The sequence below is a fragment of the Eutrema salsugineum genome, unplaced genomic scaffold, assembly GCF_000478725.1.
Source record: "Eutrema salsugineum unplaced genomic scaffold, Eutsalg1_0 scaffold_2, whole genome shotgun sequence".
Classification (NCBI taxonomy): domain Eukaryota; kingdom Viridiplantae; phylum Streptophyta; class Magnoliopsida; order Brassicales; family Brassicaceae; genus Eutrema; species Eutrema salsugineum.
This window is the reverse complement of record NW_006256829.1, coordinates 1573770-1593681: the sequence shown is the minus strand read 5'-3', so window position 1 is coordinate 1593681 and position 19912 is coordinate 1573770. Positions and strand designations below refer to the sequence as shown.

Sequence of the window (19912 nt, the reverse complement as noted above, 5' to 3'; positions counted from 1 at the left end):
CTAAACGAGTTTTAGAGAAACAGAGATTGTCGGTTTAAAGATCAAATGAAAAAAGAGATTAGTCAGAAGAAAAAGGCAAAATCGCCGTTGGGACCAACTCTCTTTCTCTCTCACATACGGTCGCTGACGTCACCGCCGGTCATCAATGTCAGGCCAATTATCTCCTTCTCTTTTCCTTCCGATTCTCATGCCTCTCCAACTTTTTCTTGTTGTCTGTTCATGTTCAATCTTATCCGACGCCGTGTTCTCCTCCGGTGCGCACGTTAGCAGCATCACTCCTCCTCGCGAATGGAGACGACAACGCCTCCGCCGGCGACGCGGTCAAAGCCTCACCAACACCATTTGAGTGGGTCCCATCGTCCGCCGCCGGGACGAGAAGACTGGTGGAGCGAGGACGCGACGGCGACGCTGATCCAAGCCTGGGGGCACCGTTACCTCAAGCTCAATTTCGGGAATCTCCGGCAGATTGACTGGAAGGAAGTCGCCGACGCCGTGAACTCGACCCACGGTAACGGTCGTCCTAAGAGCGACGTCCAGTGTAAGAACCGGATCGATACACTGAAGAAGAAGTACAAGACGGAGAAAGCCAAGCTCTCGCCGTCGGCTTGGCGCTTCTTTGACCGCAGCCAAGTCTGCTAGAAGAAGCTCTCTTGACGATGCGATGATGGTGACTGGGGATTCGTCGCCAGTAAGCATCCTCGTGTGGAAGAGGTAGATGATCTGGGCATGGAACTAACTAGAGCAATTCTCAAGTTCGGAGAAGCTTATGAGAGAATCGAAGGTAGGAAGCAGAAGATGATGATTGAATTGGAGAAGCAAAGAATGCAAGTTGCCAAGGAGCTTGAGTTACAACGAATGAACATGTTAGTGGAGATGCAATTAGAGCTGGAGAAATCAAAGCACCGGAAACGTTGAGCTGTCTCAGGTAACAACTCCATGTTCTCTCCTCAGTAACATTGGGTTTTGCCTCGCATTTTGTGTGCAAATTTCATCTTCTGTGATCCACCTCTTATGGAGACTATGGGATCTTGCTCATTCAAGTTAATACTGGCTTAGGTGGAAAGTAACTTGGAGGTCTCAAACAATGTTATACCTTTTTGTTAAATGGAAAAGTTTAGTTGCTCTCTGCTTTTGAAGATATTTCAATGTTCCAGCAAGAAAAAATGTCTAGCTTCTTTAACTTCTTTAGTTTTGTGGAATGTTGAACTGTGTGGAGATGGAACCGGTTGAAAGTGAACATCAAGTCATAGAAATTGGGAAATGTATCAATGTTCCTTATTTTTTCTAACATTCTTACTCAAGTTTCCACTGTCCTTGTTGTACAGGCAAGAAAATTGTAGATTTAGTTTGCTGAAGCATGAAAAGCAAAGCAAGGGAGGAAATACTAGAATCTGAAGCTCTTTGAGAAATTGGAGGGGGGCTTGTTACTGTTTCTAATCTCTAGGATAAAAGTTAGACAGGATGTCTTCTTTTGTTTACCTCCTATTTGCTAGCCTCGTAGGGTACATTGTTGTAATTGAGCAGATAACTCTCTAGGTATCACTGCCAGTGATCTACTCTTTGTCAAGTGTCAATGTATGTATGATAATGGTTTGTGACCTTGTGAACTGAAACCAAGCGCTCCTAAGACGGTTAATCTCTCAATTACTTATTTTTATTGGCTTTAAGCTGCTTAGTAACTCCAGTATTTTTCTTAAAAAAAATTGTATACTTCTCTAAAGGTTCTGATATTTTTTTCTGGTAATCGAATTCGGAGTCATATCACATTTCTGTTTTTCGTTCCCGACTAATTCTAATCAAATTAAATAACACGTATCATTCACGTTAATAACTTATCAAGAAAATTCCAAACCGGCTAAAAAGCCACTCTTTTTTCTTCTTCCCTCCCAAGAACAGAATCCTTGAATATCCATCCATCCGCACATCATACAGTCAAAATTTCCCAGTTTCAGTTCCAAACAACGAACTAGATACTCAAGTTTCTGGATATTAGAAAAAAGATTCGAACAAGACACTGCGAGCAACGATTACGAATTCATCAAAGGTGGCATTAAGATGATGTTGAGAATGTCAGGAAAAACCCAGACTTTGCTCGATCGTGTTCTTGTTTCTTCAGTATGTGGCAGTAGTTGAGCTGGCATAAGAAGTAAAATAACAGAAGAACAATCAATCTCTGTTAAAATTGTTGCGATTTTTTTTATGATTCCTGAGGAGAAGAGAGAAGAAGCAAGAGAACTAACTAACCTCCATGCGAAATAGACTAGTTGGAACCACGATTCCTGCACCTACTGAGCTTCTGAATGTCTCCAGGAACTTTGGAGCAGTGAAGTTCCGATACTTGTTCTCTGATAACTCCGCCATATTGCCTGTACATGCAAACACATGCCCGTGGATTCCTCTGTCTCTGAACCATTTCAAAGGGAAATCAAAAGAAAGGTCTGCAAACGCAGTGACCGCAACATCCCCTCCCACGAAATCCCTCTCATATGTGTCACCACTCTGATCGTCTTGTACTTCCCTCCTTGGCTCATTAGGACCCAATCCCCTGGTCTTAAATCCCCATAACGCAGAAGGTCCCCCCAAAGAACACACAGGTGATATGTTTCCACCCAAGAAGAACCTCTCCGGCACATAAGACGCTCTGCTCTTGTATCCGCTTCCCCATGGAAATGTGATTCCCCCAGATACCCCAAAGTTCAGAGCAGCACGGTAATACCCGAGTGGAACAGCATAACGAAGATCCATCTCCTAACAAGACGCAACAAAAACGTTCAGCATGAAGTATGGCAAGCAGAAAAGAATCACAGATGTTATCAAAGGGCTAACCAATCTTTTCATTTACTGCCACAAAAAGCAACAAGTTCCAGAGTTACTTGGGAAGTTAAAGTTATAGATGAATCATGAATGGTGCAAAAGCCGATATGAGGAACTAGCTGCCATGGAAGTTCCCTAAGTAACAGGTCTGTGCTATAACTTTCAACAGTGTAAAATGGGTTCATGTATATGTTGGTAACAAGAATGAAGCAACCCAAACCTGGCGCAAGAACCGAAGTGTTCGACTATCAGGCGCAAGACCACCAATTTGAGAAGTGGAGATGAAAGAGTACCCTCGTGTTGGCCTGAAGGATGAGTTTCTCTGGTCAACTCTGAAAGTGTACTTGAGAGCAGAGACCAAATTATGCCCTAGCTGTCTCCTTATTGATCTTGATGCCATTTGCGATGGATCTATCAGGTTACGCCATGCAATAGTATAGGCCAGATCATGATACTTGCTTGAGACAAGCCCGAGGGAAAGACCAAGAGTTCGTTCTTTATAAGAGGAAAACTTAAGCCAATCTTGTGTAGAGAGGTAAACACGCGACGTAAATGGTGTAGGACGCCCTCTGAACCTTGGCAAATACATCCCCAAGCCAACCTCTGCAGAGTTGTCACAGCCATAGGCAAGAGACCCGTCCCAGATATCTCCATAGCCAAAAATATTCTTGTACTTCAAAGAGCCTTCAAGGACTGATGATCTAGCCTACAAGAGAGAAATGCACGAGTAAATATATCTACTCCAGATTATCAATTCCAATTATAATTACTCAGAATCAGTGACACCTTCACGAAGCAACATATCCAACTCTATTCAACAATCAATGGATTCACCTAATTCTTCCACGCAAAGACTAAATTCCATTGAAGTAAGAAAATGAAACTGATACCTCTGCTTTAGTTACGGCTCCGAGTTGGGCGGTGAGAGGGCTTTCGGTCTCGACAACATTGATTACCACATTGGTGGTACCAGGAAGCTCGGGAGGGCCACGATCGAGTGTAATCTTGACTGAATCGAAGATATCAAGCGCTTCGAGATTGTAATTGGCAATCTTAGAGGCTTTGATAAGCTCTTGCAAAGTGGTTGCTTGCCTCACAACACCCACCTCCGCCTCGATCACGTGGTCCTTCGTCTTCTCGTTTCCATTGACGATCACGTCGTGAACACGCACCGGAACAGGAGCTGCTCCCATACGACGGAACAGAGACTCCGCCCTGCTCCTAGTCGCAGCAGCATCTTCACGCGTTTGAGGTTTCGACGCTAAAGAGTTGTCATCGTCTTCTCCCTCGTACTCTTCCTCTTCTTCTCCGTCACCGTTAATGTCTTCGAGTTCTTCTCTTTCTTCATCTTCAGGTTCGAGATTGTGGGTCGAAAGATTCGGGTCGGGTTTATCCGCCGGATTCGCCATGAGAAGAAGAAGAAATTGACTGAGAGATAAGTGGTTTCGGCAAATCGGCGAATCAATTTGACGGCTCGTCCGAAAAGCGTTTACATTTCTGCAAATCCCTTGCTTAGCCGGTTTACTGGTTAGCCGATTAGCCGGTTTAGGCAGTTAGCTGATCAGGCAGCCCGGCGGGACCCAGATGAGCCTCTTTTTATCTCAGAAGGTTTTAAAATGAAAAGGAGGAACCTTTTCAAATTCAATATCCCTCTCGCCTTGTCTATAGCTTTCTTCAATTAGGAGAATACAGAAGAAGTAAAGGGAGATTGGGAGAACAAAAATGGCGAAGAACGAAAACGGCTACGAGAACTTGTTGGCTTCACTGATCGTCGACATCAAATCATACTCGGGAAAAGACCATCTTCTTCCCTGGATCCGGTAATCGCGACTCTCTGTTTCACTCTGTGCCACCATTTGTGTCGACGGGTCTGAAGCATCTATAAGTTTCCATAGAAATCTAATTAATTGAATATTTTTTTGCATTGATGTGTATATCTTGTGTTTCTTGGGTCAATCTGAAACAGAGGTGTTAAGAAGATGAAAGAGAGCTTGCCGCCTCAGATATTGAACGAGAAGCTGCCGCGGTTTCTGCAGAAATGTGCACAGTCATTTGAATCTGATAAGAGATACCGAAACGATTCTAGATATATTCGTGTTTGGTTGCAGCTGGTAATGAACATTTACCCCTTGATTTACCACTTACTTGACTTGGTTGGAATTTTTTTTTTTTTTTTTTTTTGTGTTTGATAAGTGTAACTGAAGTCATATGGATGATCTCGTTACTAACCTGGCTTCTAAAAATCAAAAATTTAAAGGTATTAGAACCGAGATATGCCCAGCTTTGTACTTACTAAGTAACCAAAAGAGAACTAAGATGGATTTTAATGGTTTGGAGCTGTATTCTGGATGATTTTTCAGCATATATAATTTCTTGAAGTAGATGTTGATTAGTGAACTTGTGGGTTTTAATGGGTGATTATGAATTTTGTGGCTAGATGGACTTTGTAGAAGATCCAAAAGCTCTCCTAAGAACTATGGAAGCAAAAAGTATAGGGACCAAGAGGTCACTGTTCTACCAGGCATATGCTCTCCATTATGAAAAGGTGAAGAGATTCGAGGAGGCTGAGAAAATGTACCGTCTTGGGGTGCAAAAGTAAGTACTCATGGTGAACAAACAGATGCAATAAATTCTCTGTTTCTCTCCTTTATATAGAGACTCTGATGACTTCTTTTCATGATCATTCCTGGTATCCATCCGCCTATATGATATGCTACAAAATCTACTACACTCAATTATTTATGTGGATATGAGGAATGTAATGATGACAACTTTGAGCTTGCATATTTTATATGTTGAAGGCATGGTTCAAATAGATTGACTGTGTACCTCCCTTGTGCCAGCCTTGCAGAACCCATGGATGAGTTACAGAAATCATACTTGCAGTTCCTTAGTCGCATGGAGAGGCACAAAAAGAAAAAGACACAGGTAGTCTGTTTCTCTAGTTTGATTGTTCCGCTTGTATAATCTTGCAAGTTCTGCAGATGTCTGAACTTATGTTTCCTCTTGCAGCGTCATGAGTCTGAAAAGCACCAGAAGGTTGAGAGGTTACAAAAGGAGCCTGGATTGGCCAAAAATGATGATACGCCAGTGCTGAATTTTGTTGATAAAGCCATTGTAGGAAAGCCTGAAGCAGAAAATGCTTGCCATCACGGTTTGGTGGATCCCACAATCAACTTGAAGGAAGCCATGAATGCAATCAACAACATGTTCAAAGAGCCTATAGAAACTGCTCCACTTCAGAGAAGATCACACAAAAGCCAAGGCAAAGAAAATCAAGGCTGCGACAATGGATTTGAAGTTTTCGTGGACGAGAATCTCGAATGTGAAACAGGTGCAAGAGGAAAAGCAAAGACTGGTACTACTCAGGGATCCCAGCCTGACCAAGAGTCCTTTGAGATATTCATCGATGATGAAAACGATGATGAAACTACGGATGAAAATGATGTGGCCGGAAAAGGTTTCGTCTTTCTCCAGCCAAGAGACCATTCACCTGAAACCTCTGAAGAATCAGACAGAAACAGTCCTCCTCGAGCTAGATTCAGAGAAGACACAGTTGTCCATAGGTTTGTTGGTTCAACCATCTCCGATGAGCCAGCCGTTGAAAATGTCTGCCACCATGGCCTTGTAGACCCTACAGTCAACCTAAAGGAAGCCATGGAGGACATAAACAACATGTTTGGTGAACCCATAGATTTTGTTAGACCCAACCGCTCCAAAAACAGAGGAAAAGCAGTAGAAGAGAAGAAACCAGATCCTGCTGCAGGTTTCTCAATACTTGAGGATGATGATGATGATGATGATGATGATGAAGAAGCTGAGCAAGAACATCAAGGGAATACCCGGCTCTCTCAAATATCGCCTACAAAATCAAACGAGCGTGATCTATTTGAGCCAACAGTGTGCACAAAAGTAGCCTTGGATGAGATCAACAAATTGTTCGCAATGCCAATGGACTTCTAAGCAACTAGGTATTTGATTCCTCTCTGTTTGGCTCTTATGAAAACACGTAAAGTATGCTTAGGAGTAGGCAAAGTTTGTGGTTTGCATTCCTGCTTTAATACCTCTCTGTTGTGTAATGGTGTGAACTCCTTATTGTTGTTTTAGCTTGCAAAGATATTTGTGTCTTAAATTTTAAGAAATGATTGATCAGGTTATAATGTTGATATGACCGATGATATTATAGATCTAAAACTGAGTAAACTCGATACAAACGAGTCAGAAGAGTCCCATAACAATATTACTCAACACGGAACTCATGTTACAAACAATTGACAAAACCAAAAGAAAAAGAGACGAACCAACTCAATAACATTTTCTTATATATTTAGTATACAATGATCTTCAAAAACATAAACCCGAATCAGTAAGCAGGCGGTGCAGTCGCGGGGCAATGGTCTGGACGGAAGGCCAATGGACCAGCGGCGTAAATCACAGCCTCGTAGTTCGTCCACTTGAGCCTCTTCTCTTCATACCGGAGCGAAGCACCATCGAGAGCATTGTTAATGTTGGAGAAGAGATTGCAGTCTTCACGAGGAGACGAAACGAGCTTGGCACGGCAAGCGTGAAGAGGATGGTCCAAGAAATGTGGAGTCATTTTCAAACCTTTGAGCTCACCGTAGAAATGGCCGTAGGAATCAGTCTGAAAGACTTTGTAGAAGCTCACTTGTTGCTTGTGGTTCTTGCAAATGATGCTGATTTTAGCTCCGGCTATGGCTTCTGCTCCGGCCAACGACCATGATCCGTATTTGTCGCAGGTTTGGCAATACACCATTCCTTCCACCGCCGCTTCCACAGTTTTCACGGCGGGGTATGCGGTGGTTGGAGGCGGAGGAGAGTAACCATTGGCCAAAGTCGACGCTGCAATGAGGATGACGAGAACGGAGAAGGACAAGGCTCGTGGGTCCATGTTTCTTGTTGTACCTTTTATGCACTCTGTTTCTTGAACTTCTTCTTAAATGTGTAATTCAGGGGAGAGGAGAAATATACGTATATATAGAAACATCTAAAGAACTGATATTTTTATAATATTTGCGTAAATAATTTATTTATTTTGTAAACCGACATCTGTTGAGAATTGTCAATTGTATGAGACGTGAGTGCGACTAATTAAGGAGATTTACATGTCTTGTTATGAAATGGAAGCAATTGTTGCTTATTACGTGGCTGCCATTTTCTTTGTCAACGGTGTAAATGTTAAATTATTGTTTGCCGTATCTCTAATCGTATTTCTAAAGGGACGATGAATATATAATAACCGGGTAAGAAATTGAATATATAAACCGGAAAAAAATCGTAGAGTATAATTACATGTGTATCGGACGAAGCTGCCGTCTGAAGTAGTGATAAGTAATAACCAAAGGACCAAACCAAACAAAGGAATTTAGTGAAACCATGATTGCTCAGAAACGCTAGTCTAGTCGTTATGATTTTAAAAATCTATGGGCTATCTCTCTCTCTTTCTCCTTAAATATGATTAGCAAAAAAAACAACTCAGGAACAACCTTTTCTAATTTAGAGCTCGAACCTTACATATTGGGTCCTCTTGCAATGAGGATGTCCCCATAAGGCTGTGTTTGGTCCACCTTTATCATTCCACGAGTCGCTAACACTGGAAATAAATAAGATAGAAAAAATCATTGTTACTCAGATTTTTCAGTTATGCGTCCTGTAAGTTTAAGTGATGGAACTAGAGAGGTAGTTATAAAGTACCACAGGACTGGTAGAAGAGTTGAGCTGCAGCGTTTCTGTGCATTCCAAAAGCGAGCTTGTTAAGAGATTCCACTTGAGCAGCTCCAGGTGTTTCAAAGTGTGTCTTGAGCTGACTGTGTTTGGTTTTTTACATCTCATCATTGTCACTCAATATATAGATTTTTCAAATAACAGTGAATCTCTTACCTTTTGATGCTGTCTGTTATCTTCTCTTCTGAGTGAGTAGTCACTGGCCTTTGAGTCTGTGTAGGTCCAGTTTCAACTAGTATTTCTGTGAAAGAGATTGCATAGACAGAAAGCCATGTTTAAGGTTTGTAAGATGATGTTTTTGATCAAGAGACAATGGGAAAAAATTTACCGTTGTCTGCTGTGAAACCCTTTTCAGGTGCCATTGTAAACTGAAAGTCATCATACTCACGGTGCTCCCACGGTCTGTCTTCCGCTACTGGTTCCAGTCCTCTTCTTGGTGAGGAATGCGCCCTTTTCCTATTGGACCTGCGACTGTTATAGTAACCGGAAGAAGAATTAATGATCCTCTTCCTATGGAAAACCTCTTTGTGCTTGCTACTGAAGTGTCAGAAATACATAGATGTTGTTCTTAACCTGTTAGAGTTAATCTCTATGTTAATCGAAGCTGCTCCACGTGCGGATGGTGTACTAGGCATGGATCTCACGTCATCTCCTGCAATTTTATCAAATAGAAAAAATATATATAAGGACACAAAACCAAGCTATATCTGATGATGAATATAAAAGGGAAGGTTTTAACCAGAATAGAATGGCGTCACGCTAATATCAGAAGCCTGGCGGGTATTATTTTCAGGCCTTGCTCGAGATCCATCCATCAAGCGTTCTATTGAAGCATCTTTCCCAGCAAGAGTGTTCCGAAGTCTTTCTGCGGGACTACCAAGATTTTGGGAGCTTGTCTCACTGCCCTGATGCTGCAAACATCCACTCTCAGTAAGAGAATATTTAATTGGGACTCTCTCTTATTGAGATACTAAACTTTTTCAGGAAAGGATATGCTTCCACGCCTTACATAGTCTGTCTGATAGTGGCTTTGCATTCTCTCCTGGACAAACCCTGGAGATTGTTCTGCGCAGAAATCAGGGCGTCGAGTTTCTGCATCTGCATTACCATATGTCAGATTCGTTTCAACATGGAGAAAACATTAGGCAACAATGATGGTTAGAAAGTGACCAGATGATGAGGTTTGAAGAGGTTGAGTGCTTTTTGACCAAAGCTCGTAAAGCTGAGGTGGGTAAGAACTGCCCATATGCTCTTCAAAGAGCATTGTAGGTGGCATATTCATACGTTTAGAAATCTCCATACTTAGGGTGATGGTTCCTCGAGCCTAACAAAAAAAAAAAAAAAAAATCTAGATGTTAGGCCAACATGAGCATCAGTCATTACATTAAAGGCCAAGGCGTTCACTAATTTTTACCTTTCTCTTTTTGCCCCCCAAGAGAATGTTAGAAGCATCCTGGAGCCATGACTGGTATTGAGGACCACCGAGAATAGTCTGCTCATAATCCATCTCTAAAGTAGCTGCCTTTCTTGCTCTCTTTTTTGCTGGCCGTGGTCTATCGTCTTCCTGCATGCAGAAAAAAAAAAAATCCAATTTCATGTCTTTTATCACGAGATGAAAGTATTCCTAGTTAGAGAAATTACCTCTCTATTTGGTATGTTTTGTTCCTCCATCTGCTCAGCAGATACATCCCTACCGTGCTCTTGTTGCTCCTGGCGCTGAGGGCTTGTGGGGTTGCCTCCTGCAGATGGCTACAAGTTAGTAAATTTGTTTCTGTTCTGTTTATGAAACTCAATGTTCTATAAATCATTGATCTTTTTGTCAAGCCTTCTACAGAAGTATATTCCCTGGTCAGATTCATGATTATTACACTAAAGGTTCGCTCAAGCCATCCTCATACAGTAACCAAATGCCACCATTATAGCATAAAAGAGTGACACAACTAATTACCTTCAGGAATGTCATGACGAGGTGGTGATGGGATGAGAGTTGGAGGTATTTCAGTGCCTTCTCTTTGACTGAAGTTCATCTGAGTTTCATCATCTCCTTCGATGTCAAATCTGAGAGATGAACAAATATTCACCAACTTTTTGCCGAAAGGAAAGAAAATAGTGGAACGCTACAAACTTCTAACTTCAACAAATTATGGAATTGGTTTACGATCTGGGAGTGCAAGACCAAAGATCGAAAATGGGATTGAAAACTAACCTTTCAAAACGATCGTACGTCTCAGTGTTAGTCTGGTATGAACCATGATACTCAAAGAGTGTAATATTGTCGGCATCAGCTGAGAATGTTATAGAAATTGACAAGCGGATTCACTTAATAAGTTATTACTATGTCGTATATTCATGAAAGCCATGTCTCAGGATGGAAACCTTGATGGAGTTGCTGTCCAAGATCTTCTTGCTCGTGGTTATCGTTAACAATGGGTTCATCTAAACGCTGCAAAGACAAAAGCCACGCAATGAATTAGTTCAACTGAAGATGCACATGAATATTCATTGGTTTATAAGGAGATGAACGCTATGATCAACTCACATTAACAGTAACATTTTTTGTGCGTGGTCCTTTTCCACAACCCATAGGTACACGTTAAATCATGAGCGATGTTCAATGATAATTTTTCAAGTTCTACAGAGAATTTTTGATACGCAGACTAAAATGAGGCAATTCAACACATGCTTGAGTTAGACCAAGTCTTCCGATGCACTTTATGCGCCAACTTATTTCCTACCATATTATCCTTCTATGGACAATGAAAAATGACCATATAAATTCCTTTTATGTCCTTTCAAGTTACTAAAATAAATGTTTCAGCAATCTACAATTTCGTCGTAATTCCAATCTAATCTCGGAGACGCAGGGAATCGGCTTGGTTACCATGGAAATATAAGTCTGCTGAAAATCCATGAAATTGGGAAATTTTGGAAGATTACGAGTCTGTTCAAAATCTCCAAAATCCGCTTCCTCGTTCTCAGACAGCGTAACAGCCTCTTTCCTGCAAAGCAAAACCCAAAACGCCAATCATATCAAGGGTTCTTATGTTTTGGATTTTCCTTCAGAATTCTTCAATCACAAACAAAAATCCAGCACGGCAATCGTTTCTACTGTTCTTCACGAGACTGTTCTATTGATTTGGGTTTTCCTTCAGAATCCTCCAATGGCATTACGACAGGAGAAAGACAAAGGAAGAAGAAGCGAAATAGTAAATACCTGGCATGGGTTTTTCCTTTAGGTAGTAAAGTGGGATCCGGAGCTGCTTTTGTGCGCCACGCTCCATTAATTTCTACCTGAGAAGATAAACAAACACGTGTGAGAACCCAGAAATCGAAGTACGGAAATATGATTTTGACGGGCAAAAAAAACAAAAGAGGATCGGAAAAAGTTTGCTTACCAGAAGGCGAGTTACGTCATCTGAAAACCAAAGGAAAACCCAGAAAAGAGCAATGTCTCATAAGTTTGGAAAAGAGGAGAGTAGAAACTGAAACCAGAATTCAAATTTAATCGAGATATGATTGAATCCGAAAATTACCGAATAGGAGCTTCACTTTCCTCTCGTAAACGATCACAACACCACCTAAGGAAGAGACAAGAGACTGAGAATCATCAAACCCAGAACGCGAAGAACTGAACAAATTAAATTCCGATTAGCTCAGTTTTAAAGAATACCCATCAAAATCCCAGAGAGTCTGAGAGCCATTGGAACCGACGGATTAAGAATCTCTTCGCTGTGGGAGAGTAGAAAATGTAAGATCAACGTCAGGACGACCCAAAAATCGAAACGGGATAAAAAAAAAATAAGACGAACAGATCTCCACTAACCAGATTTGAATGATATCGAGCTTATCTAGTTTCTTCCGATTGATCTTCGCGTGCAACGTAGCAGCCATCCTTGAAGAACGAACACCATAAACAGATAAGAAAAACAAACAAAAAACAGAGGTTGATAGATTACACTCTTTAACAATGGAAACCAGAGTGGCGATTGTAGCAATAAGAAGTGCTTGATCGGGACGAAGAAGTTCCCATAGCGAATTCAAACAACAGACGAATAAACTCCATACAGAAACAAAGCTTGCAAAATCACGAAACAATCGGAAAACGTTTCTCTGATAGAACTTGACTCACCATATCTGACCTAACGGAGTTTTTCGAGCTAGAAGCTGGTGAGAGTAAAACATTGTTCTACTTAAGAAAAACTCCAACCCAGAAAGAGGAAAAACGAAAAAAGAAGAGAGAATCAACTCGTTGCGTCTATGGAGTCTGGAGAAAACGCTGAATCAGAGAAAATATTTAGTTTTCGTATTTTTTAATGTGTAAAGCTGTCTGTATATATTTATGAACCCGCCATGAGAATAAGAAGGGAAAAGCTCTCTGTGAGTCTGTGTGATCGGAGGGAGAGGGAGCATGTCAGTAGTAATGTTGAAGATACGCGGCTGTGACGAAAGTATTATCAGTAACCCTCTCATATTTAGACACGTACACAGCGTATAAATTAACCACAGGTGACGCTAGTATACCCTATTGAATTCCGTTACCGCAGCTGGACCCCACACTGTCACTGTCAAGCTCTCCAGCCTCAACCTTTTCTTTACACCGCCTGCCATCTTTTGAGGGAAAACTACACGTAGTTGATCCTGGAAAAATAAAACGCTCTGGTGTTTACTCACGGCTCTTGCCATCTCTCTCTCCATCGACATTAAGCTTTGCAGCGACGAGATCGGATAATCAAATGCACAGAAGATAAAAATGTCGGCGACAAACCAAAACGGCGCCGTTAAGTTCTTACTCACATTTGCTTTTCTCATTGCTACCACCGTTTCTCTTCCTTCTTCGCCAGACCGATTCCTCAAATCGGCGTTGACTTCTCTCCGATCACCGGACGAGCCCCAGGAATACGAGGAACTCAGGCGGCCCTTACCGTCCGATGGCCTCACGCCGTCGTGCTCTCATGTCCTCCTCCGCCATTCATTCGGAAACACTATCGATGGACCTCCCTATACCGCTCCATACACTCCACCTTCCGGCTGTACATCGCCGCCATGGTCCTATGTTGTGCTTGACCTACGCGCCGCCTCAAGTGGCGATCAGTACGATCGCATTTCCGGCTTGTGGCTCGGCGGGGTGGAGCTACTCCGCACCAGTACTGCAGAGCCTAATCCAACCGGAATCTTCTGGAATGTTCGGAAAGACGTCTCCAGGTACTCCTCGCTCTTCATGAGATCCGACCTAAATGTCACAATGATGCTCGAGAACATCGTCAACGATGTTTACACTGGCATTTATCATATCAATGTCACTCTCATATTTTACGAATTCAATCCTATTGAGCAAAATCCGAAGATCAGAAGCAGATTAGAGATTGCTGGATCCGATAGAAAAGACCAAACCCCTGCAGATTTGATTATTCCAGTATGTGACGGAGGAAACAGAGGGTTCTGGTTCATGATCGAGAACCCAGCAGAAACTTACTCAAAAAGAATTCAAATTCCGTCCAACACTCGTAAGATTGTGTTGGAACTATACGTTTCTTTCCATGGAAACGACGAGTTCTGGTATTCAAACCCGCCAAATTCGTACATCAGAACGAACAATCTAGCAACTGGTCGTGGCAATGGTGCATACAGAGAGGTTCTTGTGAAGATAGACGGGAGATACGTGGGATCAGAGGTGCCATTTCCGGTGATGTTTACAGGTGGAATCAATCCCTTGTTCTGGGAACCAGTTGTTGCAATTGGTGCATTCAATCTACCTTCATACGACATGGATTTGACACCATTTCTCGGGTTGCTTTTAGATGGAAAGTCTCATGAGTTTGCTCTCAGTGTCAACGATGGGATATCGTACTGGCTTGTGGACGCCAATTTGCACCTCTGGCTGGATCACGGGTCTTCGAATGTTGAAGCTGGGTCTGGGCGTTACGATAGCCCGAGTCGTCACATGGTGAGACAGGAAGAGTTTGAACAGCTCGATGGGTCTTTTAGGGTTGAAGCAGAGGTACGTAGTGAATTTGATGGGTGGGTTAAATCAAGTGAAGGTAATCTGACCACCATGGTCAAAAGCATGATCAAAGTTGGTAGCTTGGTGAGGTTTGAGAAAAACGGAGCTTACAAGAGAGTTGAGCAGAGAGTGAAGACCAAAAGGATAGTGGAGGTGACTTCTGAATCAGGCAAACCTGTGAATCGAGTTGTTCACCAGCGGACATATCCACTCACGGTGATCACTTCTACTCTTAGAGGTTTAACCAATGACAAGGATATGTATCTGCTCGTGACGAATGTTTCACACGCCTTGAACGAGAGATTTTCAGCTGGAGAAGCTTTGACCCAAGTTTTCAACAGACAGGACTCAGATGGTTGGATGGAGGTTGAAGATCACAATGTCTTGGCAGGTGAAGCAAGCACAAGACAGAGTTTCAACTACATCGATGACTTAAGCTGTTATTCACGCACCCTTGTTGCAGCCAATGGAAAGATCTCCCAAGACAGCTCATCTGATGCTTGCGCTTCGTCTTCATAACTCAACACAATGCGCAGCTGAAGATGAAACACTTGTTTTGTATAAAAGATGCTTGTATAAAAACCAATCATCCAGCAAACCAAGTTGATGCTCAAATGATTTATTTCAACGTCATAATTTATTTTCATCAACATCATAATCATTGTTACTCACGGATTCTCTCTATTATCCCATGGAATTGCAAGTTCCGAAATGGACCATAAATCAAATCAACCCACAACATAGCTTAGTGCGAAAACGTTCTACTTCAACCAGGAGGTTAGGGGAAGCATCCAGCTCCTGCCATGAACCATCTTCACCACAGGTCTGAACCACGAACCGGACTTCCTTCACATCTGATCCGACGACCATATCAGACACATAATAAGCATCAACATGAGCCGTTCCAATAAACACTTTCTCGCTTCTCGGTTCTTCCATAACCTTCCTTGGCCTGTAAGCACTTGAATTCACTTTTTCTGCATACACATTGTACCTTGTAAACACAGAATCCTCAGGATGTTTCAACCTCCATTCTAGCTTACAACTTAGGGCCCTGGAGCCGGAATCTCCCGGTACACATTGTATGTTATGAGCCTCGATTATCCACGATGACGCTGGAGGGAAAAGCTCGGTTTTTTGCTGGCACTTGATAGAGATATGCCCAAGCAATGCAAAATATTCTACTGTGTTGGTTTCTTCTGTGAGATCATCTGGTCTGTAGCAGAAGGCAGAGATTTCAGTCAGCGTGTGTCCATCCAGAACAAGGTTTGTTTCGTGCACTGTCCAATTGGATGTGGTCCGTGTTGATGTGAGAAGACATGGCAAGGACATGTCGCTGAATCTGGGGATGGATTCATTGGGCGCCATAAGTAAAGACTTTGTCTCCTGTGAAGAAGATGAAAAACGGAGCAGAATGCCTAGCACAGATCTTTCATCTGATTTGACCTGCACCAGTCCAAACACTTACATGTAAACTTGAAGTTTGAAACTATGTATATGATGAAGAAGAGGTCAAATCTTATCAATTAATCGAAATGTGATGCATCAGTGACTTACAGAGTAGGAAATCGAGATGGGGGAGCCAGAAAGCTGAAGCTGAGGTTTGAAGAGTCTTGCTGTGAAATGTGTATTCCTCTTTAGTTTTCCTCTGAAACTGACGTTCCCTCCTCCGTTATATGATGCTTCTCGACCACTACCATATTAAATTTGTGTGCTTTTATTGTCAGATGTCAAAATGAATTTCTTCCTAGGCTTTTCGAAAATCAAATATGTTAGGGTCAGAACTCACTCAACAGTGACCTGCATGATCTCTGAACTCTTGCCTTCATTGAATTCTAGGAGTGGCTGTCACGAAGAACACAACAGGAGACAAGATTAGAACAAGAATGTGACGAACAAAAATAGTTATATCGTTCTAATAAATATTAGATGTTTGCAAAAGAATCGGGAACAAGGAGTGCATATTTAACCTGCAGAGTTTGGCATGAAATGTTGTACCAAGGAGCATCTGACAATATTCGACCTCCCAGTGAAACATGGGAACCAAGGCCCTGGATAATAATAAAAAAAGAGTAAGGTAGTTTCAAAACTTACCAGAACATAGAATAATAACCAGTCATTTGCATCTCAGGAAACGAAGTACTGAGATTCAGTTTACCTGGTTGAAATCTGAGTAGAAAGGTAGGGATTCTGGATATCTTTGAACTATTCCCCAAGACTTCTCAACAAGTGACCACCATCTAAGAAAAAACAGAACACATGATGATAAGATTCACACAGTTCCTCTTTACCATCACATGGACAAATAAGTATTACTTATTTTGTGCCGTATGATAATCAGGTGGTTGCTCGGTCTCGTATACCCATCCAGGAGCAAATATTGCAGCTGACACATCGTTTCTCTTAAGCAAATCAAGAGCAATATTTGCCTACCACCATGTATAAGAATTTAACGAGACAGCTTGGATATGACAGAGACAAGCTAATACGAATGATTTTGTGAGAAGTAATATACATACCGTCCATTGGCCACCACCAAAAGATCCCCGACCAAACACATCTATTCCCATGTACACCTCATGTTTTCTATCACCGGCAATTTCAGCTGATGCTTTGGGGTAGTTCTCCTGAAAGAGATAGCCACTCAAAATCAGAATCAAAAAATATTAGAAGGAATGGGGCTGAAGAAAGTGAATGAAGTGAGAGGGCAAACCTTCCATGTATAGTTCATGAATATTCCATCGCATATATCAAAGAAAGGTTTGTTCTTTTCAGTCAATTGATCTTGCCAAGCAAGAAGACCATCAACAGTGACACTATCATACCTGCAAAGAAAAAAAATTAACTAAAAAGATCAGTATAGTCTAGAAAGAGAACACAAAAAGAGTGAGTTTGAAAAGGAAAGGCTTCAAAACACTCACCATATAACTAAACCCCCAGGTACAGATGAATGCATGAATTTTGTTAGATGGCTTACAAAAGCCTTCAAATTTGGAATTTGAACTTGATCTATTTCGTTCTCTATATTTATCTGCAAGTAAGAATTGATAAGGTCTACTTAGAAGGCAATAATAATAATCTACTTCTCAAGAGAGTTTCAGATGCTGCTTCACACGGTGAAATCATTCACAAAGATATGAAGAAGATGACTGGAATTGTAAAACAAAAACAAAGCTGTAGTAAAAACCTCACCAGCCAACCATCAAAGCCTAGAGCAGCAGCAAGTTCTGCCAAACGCTCAGCGTACATCTGCGCAGACTCCTTTGTTGCCAACAACTCTTTGCACGTAGCTTTCCCTTGGTCCCATTCTGTGATGAAAGTCCCTAATACCTTATGAAACACAAGAACAAGAGAATCATTCCTTAGAAACCAAGATCCCATTTCTAAGGACACAACTTTTCTATGCCTTTCTAACAAAGCTTCCAGGACCCAAGACATTCAAACTCGGAACCATCAATTTTCTCTCTTCAGTTAACTCAACTATGAATAATCAGACTTTGAGAAGTCAAAACATTTTCTCATCTAGATGGGGAGATCATGAGGAGGGGTTGTATATACAGAGTAAAGTAGAGTAGAGACCTTGACGCCATGTCTGTGAGCAGTGTTGGTCCAGCAAGGAGGAGGAAGAGTGACGAGAGAGTGAGAGAAGTAGACAAAAACGTCCATCAAGTACCAATTCCAGATGGCGAAACCGGTGTTGTTTCCGCATCCTTGAACCCACTTATCGTCGACGTAGCCTCCTTTCATGTCGTGACAAACCAAGAGCCTAGATCGGTCAGGCAAACGGCCGATGTTCCGTCGGAGAGAGACGGAGGAGCGGTTAAAGGAGAAATGAAATGATTGGAAGTAAGAGCGAGACTCCAAGTCTTGAAGGTTTTTGATTGGGAAGGAGATTGGTGTCGATGGCTTAGTCGGATCGAAAGGTGGAAGTGGAGCTGACATGGCTCACGACGGAGAAGGAGAGGAGTTTACAGAGAAAAGAGAATGGTTTTGCCAAATTCAAACGAGTCAACGGCAAAAGAGTGAAAGACGAAGACGAAGAAGAGCAAGAAGACACAGAGATCTTTTTTTTGTTTTTTAATTATTTTCACTGTCTCAAGTGTGTCTTTATTAATATAGAGAGCATTTACTAGCATGTGCAAGCGTGCACAGTCTACTAGGAAGATATTGACATTTGGGTGAAAACTTACTGTAAGAAATAAAACAAAATCTAGTGATGGCCATATTGCCTTTTAGCTGAAGAAACACATAGGAGAGTTCTCTATTATAAAAAAAAAAACACTGAAGCATAGTCGTCCACCTCCCCATTTCTTACTCTTACTCTCATTCTCTTGTTATCTGTATCGTTCAACAACCTCTCATTTCAATCTCCAAACAATCCATTTGCATGAAACCTCAAGCCTCCGTGCACAAATGAGCAAAAGGAACCCGATTGTATTTGCAGTAAAGAAAACCATATGACCTGTACCCTTAAGATTGCTACGACATCTAAGCCTTAATGAGGAGCAGAAATTATGTAATGCTTGTGTACAAGCAAACGGAATCAAAACCGGAAACTTAAAACTTGGAACTTTGAATCAAATTAGTTACATTTCAGCTAAAAAACCGCTAAATCAGCATTAAAGAGCTCAGAAATCATCAAAATACAAGGCGACACTATGCATAATCAGATCAGACCTGAATCAATCCGTCTTTGGATCCGGCATGGAGAACAACCCAGCAGCACCAGCAGATTCCGACGACGGTGAGACTATCGGCGTACTTGAAAGAGGCGAAGAGCGGAATTCGGTCGCCATTGTGCAAACACGGACCTGATTTCGTCTCTCCGCTCTTCTCGACGAGCAAAATCTGAAGCTCAGAGAATTTGATATTTGATACTCATTTGAAAAATCTCATCTTGAAGTACTCTAGTTTTTATTTTGAGGAAACTTAAAAATACTCGTCGTTTTGGTTTGCCTAAAAACGGCATAACATGCAATATTGATGTCGTTTACTATATAAAATACTCGTTGTTTATTGATTTTAACAGAAAAGAAAAAAAAAATCCAAGTCAGAGCGTTACTCCACGCGCATGAAAAGACATATTACATTCCCATTCGCACCAAGTGCGCGTTGCGCGCGTTAGGCCTTATTTCCCAGATAGACCACGAATTTTGCTCATTTTTGGCCAAAATGAGAACAGTAGCGAGTGAGCTGCGTTTTGCTTTAGATTGGATTGTCGTTTTGGTGCTTTTTTTTGAGCAATTTTAAGCACTTAGGAGCATGTCTCCTATATTTCACAGTCCGTCAACTTAACGCTGTGATACAAAAACATTATTAACATCATTTGATATTAGGTCACCGCCCGTCAAATTA

The 19912-nt window shown here is 41.7% G+C and overlaps 7 protein-coding genes across 7 annotated transcripts; 3 read left to right on the top strand and 4 right to left on the bottom strand.

The window, feature by feature from the left end:
• Positions 1 to 49: 49 nt before the first annotated feature.
• On the top strand, positions 50 to 920 carry LOC112086765 (trihelix transcription factor ASIL2). Its single transcript, XM_024156482.1, is given in 1 exon segment — positions 50 to 920. A coding segment is annotated over 1 exon segment (627 nt). The 5' UTR covers positions 50 to 288; the 3' UTR covers positions 916 to 920.
• Positions 921 to 1884: 964 nt separating this feature from the next.
• LOC18018370 (sorting and assembly machinery component 50 homolog B) lies at positions 1885 to 4289 on the bottom strand. The gene is made up of 4 exons (XM_006398950.2): positions 3705 to 4289; positions 3035 to 3520; positions 2245 to 2748; positions 1885 to 2134 (listed from the first exon to the last, which is right to left on the bottom strand). The coding sequence occupies exons 1-4, from the start codon at positions 4221 to 4223 to the stop codon at positions 2051 to 2053; spliced, it is 1593 nt and encodes a 530-aa protein (XP_006399013.1). The 5' UTR covers positions 4224 to 4289; the 3' UTR covers positions 1885 to 2050.
• Positions 4290 to 4494: 205 nt separating this feature from the next.
• On the top strand, positions 4495 to 6916 carry LOC18018369 (mitotic spindle checkpoint protein BUBR1). Its single transcript, XM_006398949.2, has 5 exons — positions 4495 to 4634; positions 4781 to 4925; positions 5252 to 5409; positions 5658 to 5742; positions 5827 to 6916. Exons 1-5 carry the CDS (start codon positions 4537 to 4539, stop codon positions 6775 to 6777), a joined length of 1437 nt encoding a protein of 478 aa, XP_006399012.1. The 5' UTR covers positions 4495 to 4536; the 3' UTR covers positions 6778 to 6916.
• Positions 6917 to 7032: 116 nt separating this feature from the next.
• Positions 7033 to 7772, bottom strand: LOC18018368 (non-classical arabinogalactan protein 30). Its single transcript, XM_006398948.2, has one exon. It carries the CDS (start codon positions 7721 to 7723, stop codon positions 7178 to 7180), a length of 546 nt encoding a protein of 181 aa, XP_006399011.1. The 5' UTR covers positions 7724 to 7772; the 3' UTR covers positions 7033 to 7177.
• Positions 7773 to 8103: 331 nt separating this feature from the next.
• LOC18018367 (sister chromatid cohesion 1 protein 1) lies at positions 8104 to 13439 on the bottom strand. The gene is made up of 22 exons (XM_024155768.1): positions 13351 to 13439; positions 13078 to 13194; positions 12686 to 12993; positions 12380 to 12448; positions 12227 to 12285; positions 12090 to 12134; positions 11952 to 11971; positions 11771 to 11847; positions 11438 to 11555; positions 10933 to 10999; positions 10763 to 10841; positions 10505 to 10614; positions 10198 to 10295; positions 9971 to 10120; positions 9727 to 9880; positions 9566 to 9654; positions 9296 to 9467; positions 9130 to 9208; positions 8885 to 9027; positions 8713 to 8797; positions 8527 to 8639; positions 8104 to 8425 (listed from the first exon to the last, which is right to left on the bottom strand). Exons 3-22 carry the CDS (start codon positions 12736 to 12738, stop codon positions 8343 to 8345), a joined length of 1863 nt encoding a protein of 620 aa, XP_024011536.1. The 5' UTR covers positions 12739 to 12993; positions 13078 to 13194; positions 13351 to 13439; the 3' UTR covers positions 8104 to 8342.
• Positions 13251 to 15137, top strand: LOC18018366 (peptide-N4-(N-acetyl-beta-glucosaminyl)asparagine amidase A). Its single transcript, XM_006398946.2, is given in 1 exon segment — positions 13251 to 15137. A coding segment is annotated over 1 exon segment (1791 nt). The 5' UTR covers positions 13251 to 13306; the 3' UTR covers positions 15098 to 15137.
• Positions 15137 to 18666, bottom strand: LOC18018365 (cytosolic endo-beta-N-acetylglucosaminidase 1). Its single transcript, XM_006398945.2, has 11 exons — positions 18137 to 18666; positions 17750 to 17887; positions 17479 to 17588; positions 17271 to 17382; positions 17077 to 17184; positions 16874 to 16986; positions 16716 to 16797; positions 16528 to 16608; positions 16347 to 16402; positions 16115 to 16250; positions 15137 to 16003 (listed from the first exon to the last, which is right to left on the bottom strand). Exons 1-11 carry the CDS (start codon positions 18497 to 18499, stop codon positions 15281 to 15283), a joined length of 2022 nt encoding a protein of 673 aa, XP_006399008.1. The 5' UTR covers positions 18500 to 18666; the 3' UTR covers positions 15137 to 15280.
• Positions 18667 to 19912: the final 1246 nt, after the last annotated feature.

Excerpts from the sequence above, each read along its gene's own strand:
- LOC18018370 (XM_006398950.2), bottom strand. The coding sequence starts at position 4,223 with ATGGCGAATCCGGCGGATAAACCCGACCCGAATCTTTCGACCCACAAT. Across the intron at positions 2,749-3,034 it reads CACTTCGGTTCTTGCGCCAG|GAGATGGATCTTCGTTATGC; the intron begins GTTTGGGTTGCT and ends GCGTCTTGTTAG. Across the intron at positions 2,135-2,244 it reads CTAGTCTATTTCGCATGGAG|CTCAACTACTGCCACATACT; the intron begins GTTAGTTAGTTC and ends TTCTTATGCCAG.
- LOC18018369 (XM_006398949.2), top strand. The coding sequence starts at position 4,537 with ATGGCGAAGAACGAAAACGGCTACGAGAACTTGTTGGCTTCACTGATC. Across the intron at positions 4,635-4,780 it reads CATCTTCTTCCCTGGATCCG|AGGTGTTAAGAAGATGAAAG; the intron begins GTAATCGCGACT and ends AATCTGAAACAG. Across the intron at positions 4,926-5,251 it reads TTCGTGTTTGGTTGCAGCTG|ATGGACTTTGTAGAAGATCC; the intron begins GTAATGAACATT and ends TTTTGTGGCTAG.
- LOC18018365 (XM_006398945.2), bottom strand. The coding sequence starts at position 18,499 with ATGTCAGCTCCACTTCCACCTTTCGATCCGACTAAGCCATCGACACCA. Across the intron at positions 16,609-16,715 it reads TCTACTCAGATTTCAACCAG|GGCCTTGGTTCCCATGTTTC; the intron begins GTAAACTGAATC and ends ATTATTATCCAG. Across the intron at positions 16,251-16,346 it reads ATCATGCAGGTCACTGTTGA|TGGTCGAGAAGCATCATATA; the intron begins GTGAGTTCTGAC and ends TTAATATGGTAG.
- LOC18018368 (XM_006398948.2), bottom strand. The coding sequence starts at position 7,723 with ATGGACCCACGAGCCTTGTCCTTCTCCGTTCTCGTCATCCTCATTGCA.
- LOC18018367 (XM_024155768.1), bottom strand. The coding sequence starts at position 12,738 with ATGTTTTACTCTCACCAGCTTCTAGCTCGAAAAACTCCGTTAGGTCAG. Across the intron at positions 8,640-8,712 it reads ATAACAGACAGCATCAAAAG|TCAGCTCAAGACACACTTTG; the intron begins GTAAGAGATTCA and ends AACCAAACACAG. Across the intron at positions 8,426-8,526 it reads ACTCTTCTACCAGTCCTGTG|TGTTAGCGACTCGTGGAATG; the intron begins GTACTTTATAAC and ends ATTTATTTCCAG.